Source organism: Malania oleifera, chromosome 4 (genome assembly GCF_029873635.1).
Source record: "Malania oleifera isolate guangnan ecotype guangnan chromosome 4, ASM2987363v1, whole genome shotgun sequence".
In the NCBI taxonomy this organism is placed as follows: domain Eukaryota; kingdom Viridiplantae; phylum Streptophyta; class Magnoliopsida; order Santalales; family Ximeniaceae; genus Malania; species Malania oleifera.
Window position 1 is genome coordinate 88321030 of NC_080420.1, and position 12868 is coordinate 88333897.

Below are 12868 nucleotides of genomic sequence, written 5' to 3' on the forward strand. Positions count from 1 at the left end.
GGAGATTCTTGGTGAACCGCATATCCTATTAAAGCCACATGTCAACCTCCAACATTGGTAATTAATGGATGACAATTAGTAGCAATTATTGGTAGTTATTTTTGAATTTGAATTTTGAAATTCAAATTCAAAAATGGTTTTCCCTCCCTCCTTTGAAATTTTATAAAAGGACATTTTTTGGAAGACTTTAGGAAAAATTGAAGAGAGGGAAAAGTGAGGGTTTTCGAGAGGAATTCATAAATATCAAGGTGATCTTCATTTGAAGGAGAAAAAGAAGAAATCATACTTCTCTTCTCTTGAAGGAGACTTTGGAGTTGTAATTTAAAATAAGGGGTCTTCAACTCGATTTATAGAGGTCCTTTTTCAAAAAGGTCAGTGTCAAATTCTTTACTTCATTCATTTCCATGCATATGCTTGACTTTGGTATGTTGAAACATATTGTGATTCTTTGAAGGTTGTGATTCATACTTCATGGTTTTTTCCTTTCCTATGTCAAAAATGCATGTTAGGGATTAAATGACATGTTTATTTTCTAAATGCATATGAGAAAGTATATTAGACTATCAAAATCATGCATATGCATTGAAAATATTCTTTAGGTGGTTGACCAGCCACACCAAGCAGTCAATCGACCTCTTCTTGTTTTGAAAATGTAGTCAGTGGCTACAAGTAATTGACTTGTCCCAGCATGTGCTCGACTGTCAATTCTCGAGAGTGCATATTTTGCATTCTCCTTTGATTTCTTTTATGATTCCAAGCATGTTAATTTCTCTACACATGATTGATTACTTGTGATTCATTTTAGAGTACCTTTTCTTCTAAGTTTTCATGGTCTTCTTTACAAAAAAGAAAAAAAAAAAAGAACAATTTTTTTCCATTAAAAACCAATGGCTTTCCATGAGTTTTTCTAAAAAAGAACCAATGTTTTTACAAGAGTTTTCATTTTACTTGGGGTTATACACACCCATGAAGCGACATTTGGGTGTTCTCTATTATTTTCAAACTAACGGTCAAGGCTAGTTTGTGGTTTTTCTATCAAAAATCCACTCTTTTCAAGGATTTTCAAATGAACCCGTCATAATATAGATGTTGTGAGGATTCGAAAGTCGCTTTTCCAAAAGATACTTTAAGGGATTTCAAGTTGGATTTTATGGCTTTCCTCCCAAAGTAACCAAAATCATGCAAATTCAAATTGTTTAATATCTTTTTCAAAAATAAATTTTTTTTTTTAAACTACTGGTGACTTGATTTCTCTTTTGAGGGTATGTAAGCAACCTACTTTATAGATTCAGCTATACCAAACAAAAACTCAAATCGCCTTGCATTTCTCACTTATTCAGTATGTAAGTGTATGTTATGTGTTTTTTCCATATTGTTTTTTTCTTTTTTTTGATTTGATTCCAAAGTAGTAGGATTTCTATCAATCCTATAAAAGCCTTTTCAAGGGGGTTTTTGTTTCACAAATAATTTCAAATGACACACACACACACACAAGGTAAGCATGACAATCATTTAATGGAATAGCTATTTAGGAGCTAACTCTTTAAATTCTCAAGAATGTGCATTTAAAGTGTTACCTTCCCTATGCACAATTGTACTCCCAAACTTAATATCTTAAAAAGGCTTTCCTTTATTTATTTTTTTTCAAAATTAAAGTAACAACTCCATTTTCAAAAACTGTTTTAATTTGACTTTAAAATAGTCACTAGAAACTCAAAATGGTCCTCAAAACCCGATGTCAACATATATCATTAAGTATTGCTAAAAATTATAAAAACTAAAAACCAGAGTGAAAACCAAAAATTATAAACAAAAACTAGAAATTGAAAGCAAAGTAATATGTTTGATTACTATTTTTAATGTTGATATAGATTAAAAAATTATTTGAGCATATATTCATTTTTGTCCTTGAATCAGATAATATTGGTAAAAATAATTAAAAGAATAAAGATGCAAAAGAATGAAAAAAAAAAGTATTATGATAAAGATAGTAACCATTTTAATATAATGCTCCAAGAACAATTCTAATATATATATGGCAGTTGAAAAAAGGTAAAAAAAATTTTGAATGACTTATATTATTTTTTTTCAACTTTTTTTATAGAAAAATTATGGATATTTCATTTCAATTTTATTTAAAATCATGTGCTCATTAAAATTTTTTTTTTATTGAAAAATTGTATATAGAGTGATATAATCCATAAAAGTGAATTCTAGATATTAAAGTACATGTTCTCACAATAATTCAAAATCATAAAATATTGAATTTCAATTTTTATCATGAAAGATGAAAACAAAAGCAGAACAAATTACTAATAATGTAGATGAATGCATTTTTATCACTTGTTTCTTTATTTTATTATAACAAAAATAAAAAATTGAAATAGAAAAGTAATTCCAAACAATTAATTCGTTATTTTTTCAAACTAAAAACTAGTTTTCTTATTTTTACTTATTATTTTATAGTAACATGTTGTCATCACCAACCCTTTAATATACAATTCAATTTTGTAGATTAAATCTTACCCATGAAGAAAACCTAAGCCAAGGTTGAAAATAGGGCCTAAATTAAGAAGAAAGAGGGAGAATCCTTCATGTCATAATGGAGCACCCCTCTCATATGACTGTGACTCAGAAATATTCAATCTTAAACCACCTCAACTTAACCTTATTGCAATTAAATTAGATGCACAACATATCATGTGGTTCAAGCACAAACCCAAGCTAATACCGAGGTTAGATGAACTACTTCAACCATTGCAATTGAAACTAAGACATTGTTCGTCCTTTAGGCCCCTATGAAGCTTCAAATGACTAAAGAATCTATGAACCTAAGGAATTTGTTATTATCTAAATAGTTATTTTGGAAGTAGTTTAGGAAGGTTCAGGCACTACACCCTCTATTGGTGTGCCTAATGAGGAAGACTTGTCCCTATACCCTTGCATTTGATATCCAATGCCAAGAGAGGAGCAACTTAGTCATCCAGGTGAATCCCTATATATTTCATATTTCAAGGGTCATTTTGGCATTTGTCCCTTTGACGTTCACTTGAAGCATCATCACTGAGTTAGGTCCAAAACAAGCCTATGATTGTCCCCTAACGAGGCCTTTTCACCACTGAAGAACTAAATCACAACCCTAGACCCTAGACTACCAAAGCCCAAGTAGTTTTAGTGAAAAAGGGGTTCAATTTGTCATTCTTTGGATACTTTATGTTGGAATTGGTGTATTCCCAAGAGGGAGGTAAATTGGAATTTTAAAAACTTCTTCTTAAGATTAACTAGATACAAGCAGTATTTTACAACCTAGGGTCTTTCTAAATGCAATCCCAAATGCGCAGATAAATATAATGAGTGGAAATTAAATCATATGCAACATTCACATCTTTTGAAAATGGCATACATGTGCAGTAAATAAATTATGGAAATATAAAGTGCACACACGATATGTTATCAGGGTTCGTCCAATACTGCCTACGTCCCCGCCTTAGCTTGTAAGTCCGAGGATTACCACTATTGCTCACTTAACAGGTGGAGCGACACTGTATACAACACCAGGTCAAATTCCTAGGGCTGATTAATGACCCCTTGGGTCACGCCTGGAATATAATAGATAATCAAACACAAACTTTGTATACAATGAAATGTTTCTGATACAATCAGATGTGTACAACACTACAACTCAAAATACACTCACTATGATATGAAAATAAGTTCAGTGTGAGTATGGTGATTTTTCTCAAAATAACTTTTCGGAATCTTTGAGTAAAATGTATACAGTGAATATTTCAAAAATTCAACCCCAAAAGATCTCTCCCCAAAAGATTTTCAAAAACTTGTTCAAAGGAAGTTAGGGTTTTTTCTTTCTAATGATCTTGCAAAATAATGTACATTAATGTGAGCACAAATGCAAAAAGACTTTCCCAGCACAAAATATATGCGCTCAAGTCTTTCAAAGTAACAAATATAAATTTTCTCCCAATAATATTTATCAATAAAATATATGGGAGATTCAAGACGCTTACTCTAAAAAAGAATGATATTCAAGGTATGGATATTGAGAGTAAATGCTTTGAATAAAAATGCCCTAAATAAAACATCTCTTCCAAAATAGATTTTTCAAATGAAGAATGAAAAGAGAGTTAAATGCTTTGTAAAAAATAAATGCCCAAGTTACTACTAAAAAACAATACTCTCTTGTAAGATTCATCAAAATAATAATAAAAGAGAGTAAAAAATTTAATATAAACTTTGAGAGAATTTATGGGCTAATCTTGTTGCTAATAATGAATAATGAGGGGCTAAATATAGAGTTAAGTGAAAGTATGACAGTTGGGGATACATGGGGTATTTTTGAATATATTTAATTATGTTTAATAAAAAATAACCCTGTTTAACCTCGGTAAAAATTTTGCCAACCTGAGAGATTTGGTCGACTATATCACTAAGTTCGGTCTACCGTGACGTTTTTAAACTAAGGTTTTGCTCAACCATCCAAAGGCAATTTCAAACCCTTCGTAGGCTCGGTCGACCATGGATGAGGTTCAGTTGACTGTTCATGAGGTTCGGTCGATCATGGCTACTTTGAATTATGAGTTTGGTCGACCAAGTAATTTGGGGTTAGACATGTATCAGTTCGGTCGACCGTGGAGGACACATTCATTTCCAAATGATCGATCGAGCGAAGTCAACATGTTGACTTCTGATCGATTTGGTTGATCGAGGCATTTATACTGCCAAGGATTCGGTCAACCGAATCTTTGACTTTGTTCAACTTTCTCAGTTTGGTCAACCAAGGTCAAATGACCTTGCGATGGTCGGTCGGCCGAGCCTTTTAATTAAGCCCAAGAACCTGGTGTCAGTCGACCTTGTTTTTATAAACTTCGTTTTAACCCTAACTAGTTAGTTATTTAAGAAATGTGTTTCTATGTTAAGTGCTGGTCCCTAGGGTCAGTTTATGGTCATTTTGAGCTTACATCCACAACATGCATGCCAAGGAATTATTATCGACCAAATTAAAAATTAAATGTAATACAATGAAATTTAAATGTCTTTTTCATGATCTTTTGCTCTTCTCTTCATGGAGTACGCTAGGTATATGTGCATTAAGATCCGTCTTGGCCTCTATTTTCCTTAAACTTTATGTGCGTAGTGAAATATGAACATGTTCACAAACTAAATACACACATAAAATATAGATGCTTTGTCAACATCAAAACAAGGATTGAACTAAAAAATTCAACAATCTCCCCCTTTTTGACGATGACAAACACATGAAAGCAAAATGAGATAAGCCTGAAAAGACTCTCCTTAAGAAGACATCTCAAATAATACGCATTTAGTTTTATCATTGTAGCACAAACATATACATGCATGCAACTCAGATATTTTACCCCATTAAAACATTTACCTTAAACAAAATCCCCCTTTTGGTCAAGCATTTCGCTCTCATATAAAATCTCCCCCTTTTGACATCATCAAAAAGGGTTAAGTCAAGGGAAAAATTTGTCATTTGAAAATAAACTTAGTTTAAGAGAAATCACCTCTTAAAAAATATTTACCTCCTTTTTAACTTTTAATCACAGGAAAAAAAAAATTCTCCCCTTTTTATCATATAGTATTTTAGGCATTAAAACTATTTTAAAGATATAATATTTAAGCACATAAGTAAGAACATAAGATATGTTACATGTAAAATCATTTCTTGCCAAATAATAAAAAATATATGTGTATATATGTATGTATGTGTGTATATGCATATATAAATATATGTATCCCCCTTATGATATTGTCAAAAGGTAACGGGGTGTGCTTATTGAAAAAGAAATTTTAAAATCATGCAAGCAATATTTTTCTAGTTGAGCATTTAGGCACAATTCATAAAATAACCAGAAAAATCAACCACAATGATCATAAATATGTCATCCAATTTAAATGCAGGATCATGTGGCAAACACACACAAAGAGCTCAAACTAGATCTAAGCTGAAAATATTGGTGAGCATAACATAATAGGAATTTATGTTTAGATGTTCCCCTTTTCAATTTGAATGATAGCCTAGATGCTTTTAAGTGCTTATACATATCAAAAAATTACTTTCATTTAACAGGCCAAGTAGCATAAGTAGTTTTTGAAAACTTTTAATATAACTATACTAGATATTAACTAATTTATTTCAAACATTGCAACCAGTATAGCCTCCTTAGAGACTATAAATGCATCAAAATGATAGATATCAAGACATTGCTACAATGCTCATAGCCTTAAGAACAATCCATATCTATTTATAAATCTTTAGTAGATGGATATGATGTTCAGGGTACTTAGAAGAGCCTCAATAATTAAAAAGTGAGGTGATGCATATAAGTATTTTATGCTCTTTCTCTAGAGAAGGAGCTGAGCTCCTCTAACTATTCGATGATTATGTTAGGATGAAATTTATATATAAGACAAAACTGAAGTTCAGGTTATTAATCAAATAAACTTATATTAAGACACAATGTCCCCAAAGGTATAAAGGCAAGTGAGAATAGAACAAAAGGGATCTTGCAACATTTAAGACATGTTGATGCTTCCTCTCTACTATTGCATTCTGTTGAGGAGTTTCAACACAGCTTAATTGATGTAAAATTCCTTTTTGGGCAAAAAAATTGCTTATAATAAACTCTGTTCCATTATCGATTAGTCCTTATAACCTTCACTTTTCTAAGAAAATTGAGTCTCAACCATATTACAAAATTGTTCCAAAATAGATTGTGTTTGAGACTTGTGTTTTAGCAAGTAAACCCATGTAGATCTAGAACAATCATCTACAATGGTTAGGAAATATTTTCATGAATCAATGGTAGAAACAAAAAAAGACCGCAAAAGTCACAATATATCAACTCAAAGCAATTTGCAGAAATATGAGAAGCTTAATTAAAAGGTAACCTCTTTTATTTTGCAATAGGACAAATATCACAAAGAAAGTCTTTATTTGAATAAAAAAAGGTGCATTATTGGACTTAATTAAAGCCAATTTGGCATTTGATAAGTGTCACAACCTGAAATGCCATACATATGACTATGGCTTATTGACTGGAAAAACTAAACAAACTGAAGAAGAAGAAACAGACTTGCTTTCTTCCAGTAGGTAGAGCCCATTCCACTCTTTACCCAACCCAATCGTGCTCCAACGAGCAAGGTCCTGGATAAAACATAAATTTCCAAAGAAAATAAGGCAACAAAGAACTGATTTAGCAAGTTGACTAACATATATGAGATTAAAGCTGAAAGAAGGAACACAAAGAACATTGTACATGATAAGGGTTTTAGTGATTTGGACAGTCCCAATGTGTGTGACCAAAGCAATTTCACCATTGGGTAGATTCACATGAGTATTCAAAGTGGTTGTGCTATGTGTGAAACAAGTCATTGAATGTACCATGTGGTCAGTAGCCCCTGTATCTATGACCCAATCAATGGATCCAAAACAAGTTCTACTAACCAATTTGGCTGAGAAAATAGAGTGTGTCAAATTGGGAGTAAAGAAAGGATTAGACATAACACCTGACATGGTTTCAAGGTAGTTATTATGTGCTTGAGGCTGGGAAGAATTGACTGTCATAGTAATAGCACCATGAACACCAATAGGTCCATAGATCAATCCAGACAAACCATTACCAACACTCACATTAGCAACATGATGATTGTCACTAGGAGTTGATCTTGTATTGAGAAAAGCTAACAACTGCTCACATTGAGCCTTGGTGATAGGACATTGAATCTGACTTTGGGAAGAATTGTCAATCATAGTTCTTTGAGTGCAAGAATTTTGGTTTGCACTTGATCTCCCTTTCGGTTTGTAACCAGGTGGGTATCCGTGTAACTTGAAGCACTTATCAATAGTATGCTCAAGCATATTACAATGAGTGCACATAGGTTTCTCTTTCTTGTTGTTTCCTTTGCTCCATCCTGAATTACCAGAGTTGTTTCCTTTTGAGTTTGCATACATTGCCACAATATCAGGTTTAGTAGTATAGGATCCTCCATGTCCATCATTCTTGTGAGATTCTTCTTCAAGGACTAATGCATAAACCTTGTTAATTGAAGGGAGAGGCTCATACATCAAAATTTGAGTCCTAATGGTTTCAAAATTTTCATTCAATCCCATAAGGAACCTCATAACATAGGCTTTGTCATGATTAGTACTTAGGGTTTTATTTGCACCACATGTACACCTTGGTAATGGATCTAGATATAGCAATTGATCCCATAACCTTTTGAATTTCGTAAAATACTCAGTTGTTGACATATGATTTTAAGTAATATAATAAAGCTCCTTTGGAAGATTGTAAATTTTGGGACCATTACCTTAAGAGAAGAGATTTTGCAATTCCAGCCACATCTCTCCAACAGTTTGACAATACATTACACTGCCATACACATCTGGGTGCATTGAATTGATCAACCAAGAAATTACTATCGTGTTGCAGCTTAGCCAATCTTCATAGAGAGGAGATTCTAGATCAGGTATAGCAATGTTTCTATTGATAAAACTTATCTACTTCTTGGCAGTGAAAGCTAGAATCATGGTTCTTGACCAAGAGTGATAGTTTTTCACACCAAGTAGTGGTTGTGTAACCAAGTTGCTACCTGGATTTTCATTTGAGTTAAGGAAAAATGGATTTGAGAGATTAGAAGAGGATGGATCGGATTAGTTGCTTGAATCTAAGGACACTATGGATGTGATGACCTGCTTAATTCCCACACACCTATATATTTTACCGTAATACAATAAAACCCCGCAGATCATAATCCACCTGAACCCGTGAGGTACCAGGGATACATCAGAACACATAACGGAAGCTTAAGCAGCAGGAAACGATCATAAATATCATAATATCATAAATACAAAATCATCCATCACAATACCAAAGTTACTACAACCACTGTATTAATATACACACAGTACACAACCCACAAGATATCTTAGGGCCATCCCACAAAATACATCCAACCCTATCAAAACACTTATCCTTCTGGAAGGGCAAATCAATAGTACTAGATCAGCGGGGCTTTACCCGCTCTCCTATTAGGGGCTCCTGAAATGTTCATAAAATCTTGGGGTAAGACACCTCTCAGTAAGAAAAATAAACTAACACTAATGTGTGACAATATGAGCATTTCTGTGGTATATATATGATCATAAACATAACTAGTAGAACTGTATATATATCATTTCTGGGAAAAACATGCATAATCAAAACATGACAGAACATAATGATTTACATACTATATTTCATCTCATATAAATAGTAATACCAAAACAAACATCCCTGGAAGGTTAGTTAGCTATTGTCATGTATTACCCCCACATGACTGGGTTGTGTGGCTTGAATGCGGGACCTGACAATGGTTGACCGACCACTGCCAAGTCAAAAGTACAATTTGTAAGTTAGATGGGTCTGCCATACCTGGTCCGTACATTAGAGGCGCTCACACACTTCTTAAAAACCACATCGACCATCTAATCTCATACCACTCCGTACAGTGGCGTCAACACAAATATCATGATAAATCATGAATACAAAGCATCGGTACCGTGCAAGTGCTAGCCTAAACCAAGTCAACCAAGTTCTGATAACATATATCATATACTGAAACAGTGATATATGAATATTTCATACCATTAATTATCAAATCAATCATATCATTTTTCATATATACGTATATCATAAAAATCATCGGCTCGTACGCCGGTATTTCACATTTTACCATAGTTCAGCCCGTACACCGACAAATCATATCCATAGTTCAACTCGTACGCTGGCAAATCATATTCCTAGCTCAGCCCGTACACTGGAAAATCATATCCATAGCTCGGCCCGTACATCGGCAAATCATATACATAGCTCGGCCCGTACGGCAGCAAATATATCAAAATCTCGGCCCATATGCCGGTTTTCCTTTATAAAAATCTGTATCACTAACACATTCCTAGAAAACAATTTTTCATTATAATTTCTACTCATGCCACACAAAATGGGTATTTTGTATAATTAGAACATAGTATCGTTTTCAATAGCATTTCCCAACATAATGCATATATATATATATACCCCTTACCTGATTCTTGAAAAGCCCATAAGAAAATCTGTCCTACACCCACAGGGTTCCCTACTCAATATCCTGAAAATCACATCTCCCAGAATTTAAAATTCAATATTTCTACGCGTACTACGCTTCCTACAACTGTCAAGAAACCAAATACTGAGTAGAAAACCTTACCCTGGATTTAGGATGATTTCCACCTCAGCCCCACCGAAGATCCGCTCTGGTAGATTTGCAGAGAACTTTCCCAAGAGCGTCGTGGTAGCTTCAAATCGTTGAAACGACGGAAATCCAGCCCAAAACCTTAGAGAGAAGGAGGAGCAATAGAAGGATGAGAGAGAGAGAGTGAGTAAATTTTGCGCACAAATGAGCTAAAAAAATCACGTTTAGAACTATTTATACTGCGGGATTTGTCGACGAGCCACGTCACCTCGTTAACGAGTCCTGTAGAAAGTTCGTCGACGAGTTTCGAACTTCCAAAAATCTTCTCTCGGTATCTTCTCGTCAACGAGACAGAATTTCGTCAATGAGATCCTGAAGAACCCTCGTCAACGAAGTCGGTTGCCTCCTTCTTTTCCTGTTTTCATTTTCTTTTCTTTTTTATTATTTAAATATCATTATTCTTCAGGTCGTTACAATGGATGTATCTTCAAGCTCTGAATTCGATTACACGAACGGAGAAGAATCAGAAGAAGCCATGAATTCAACTACTCAAAGAAGCGGCGGCAAATAGCTCTGATACCATATAAAAGATTTCACGGGAGAGAGAGTCCAAATAAACTTTGAATTTTTATTATCTTGAAAAAAATACAATGAAGCATATCAGCTACTCTCTTAAATACAATCAGTTAATTTACTTATATATAGAAACTGATTAACTAATTAATAACAACCTTCCTAAAGAAAATGAACTACAAAGAAAAATAACTAACATCAATACAACTACTTTATATCTTCACACGACTCATCAATTTTAACACATACATAAACAATTATATAATTACATAAATATTCAAACCGAAATATTTGAAAAATATTAATTATGTAATTATTGTGTGGTTTAAATGGGTGTATTTAGTATGCTTGAACATTTCTTTAACCCGTCAATCCATTTAAAATTTTAACCTAATTAATTATAACAATAATCATTGTCTGGTTTAATAGGGTGCATATAGTAGATTACTGTTACAATTAATTAGGTTAAAATTTTAGTTGGATTGATGGGTTAAAGAAATGCACAAGCATCTTTATGCATCATTCAAAAGAATCGAGTCATTTTACTAGAGATCGTTTTTTGAAAGATAGATTTTCGTTAGATTACTATTATTATTTTTTAAACGGATGGATTTTCAAACTACTTTCGTATCAATTTTTAAAATTTTCACCAAAGCCATAAATTTCAATTTTGATTGCATCTCAAAATTTGAATAGAACAATTTTCTATTCAAATTATTTTAATTTTGTAATATAGTCTCCAATAAAAAAGTTAAATTTAGTCGGGTCCTCCCAATTCCATTATATTCTAAGGTGACCAGCATTCCATCATACAGTAAGATGCGTTCAAAATTGCTGGGCAAAAATGTTTTGTGGGGCCTGGGGGGTCGCCGCCGACAGAGCCGACGATTCTCAATAATGTTGACATTATTTGGAGTCTGGAATCTGACTCGTTATCGTCGGTCCGAGCTCAAGCCTCTTTCTGGGGCCGCCCGGCAGGAGTCACGTGAAAGTGGCCCAGTCACTGAAGGCTACCGTCCCGTTCACGTCGGGTTGGACTTCGCACGGGACACGCAAGAACAGGAGCAAGACTCTTTCCACTTTCCACTTTCCACTTTCCATACCGCGACGGAAAGGATGGAAGTGCGAATCCGCAATCATCGCTCACTCCGTCGTGATTTGCATATAAAACGCTTGGCTTCGAAGGATGGAAGGGCGAATCCGCCGCAATCGTCGCTTACTCCGTGATTTGTAAAGAAAACGTTCGGCTCCAAACCACAACTGGGCTGCTTGTTTCGGGCTCCGAATAAGATTTTGAACAGACATTCAGTTAGAAGTGACAAAATGAGTTGAGAACTATTAAGTTTAAGTTTGAGTTCACTAGAATGTAACTTATTTATAAACGGATCAACTCAAACTCGGTCCATTTAATAAATGGATTTAATAAGTTTGAATTGGTGATCCATTTAATTAAAAATATATACTATTTTCTATATTTTATATTTTTTTCTTAATATATTAATAAATAAAATAAGAGAGTGTTGTTTATTATATATATATAGATGTTACGTTATATGAAATGTTTTAAAAAATTAAAAATAAATAAATTATATTTTTTAATGGATTCTTAATGGGTATTCATTTATGATTCGTTTATTAAACAGACGAGTTTTGATTTATATATTAGTCATTAGTTAGTAAACAGGTCAACTCATTTACTCGTTAGTAAACAAGTATGTGTTTATTATTGTGGGAAGGTTTATTTGTTGAAAGTTCAGGGTACAGTCTTTGGTTGTACTATCTACAACTAAATCAGGGTTTTTGGTAGCAACTGAAATTGTCATGAACAAGTTCAAACATTACTTGGACTTGATTTTTGTCTCCATTTTTTAGATGGGAGGTGGTCCCAACCTATATTAATTGTAGTTCCAGGTGGAACAACGAATTATGTTTTCGATTTTCTTTTAAAAGGTGTATATTCACCAATGTAGAGATTGTTGTAATATGTGACTCATATGTTGAGTGGAACACATGTACAAATGAGAAAACATGGTAGAAAACA

At 33.5% G+C, this 12868-nt stretch overlaps 1 protein-coding gene across 1 annotated transcript; it reads left to right on the forward strand.

Annotated features, from left to right (window-relative positions):
* Positions 1-219: 219 nt before the first annotated feature.
* Positions 220-12305, forward strand: LOC131153599 (uncharacterized). The gene is made up of 2 exons (XM_058106012.1): positions 220-371; positions 11643-12305. Exon 2 carries the CDS (start codon positions 11647-11649, stop codon positions 12052-12054), a length of 408 nt encoding a protein of 135 aa, XP_057961995.1. The 5' UTR covers positions 220-371; positions 11643-11646; the 3' UTR covers positions 12055-12305.
* Positions 12306-12868: the final 563 nt, after the last annotated feature.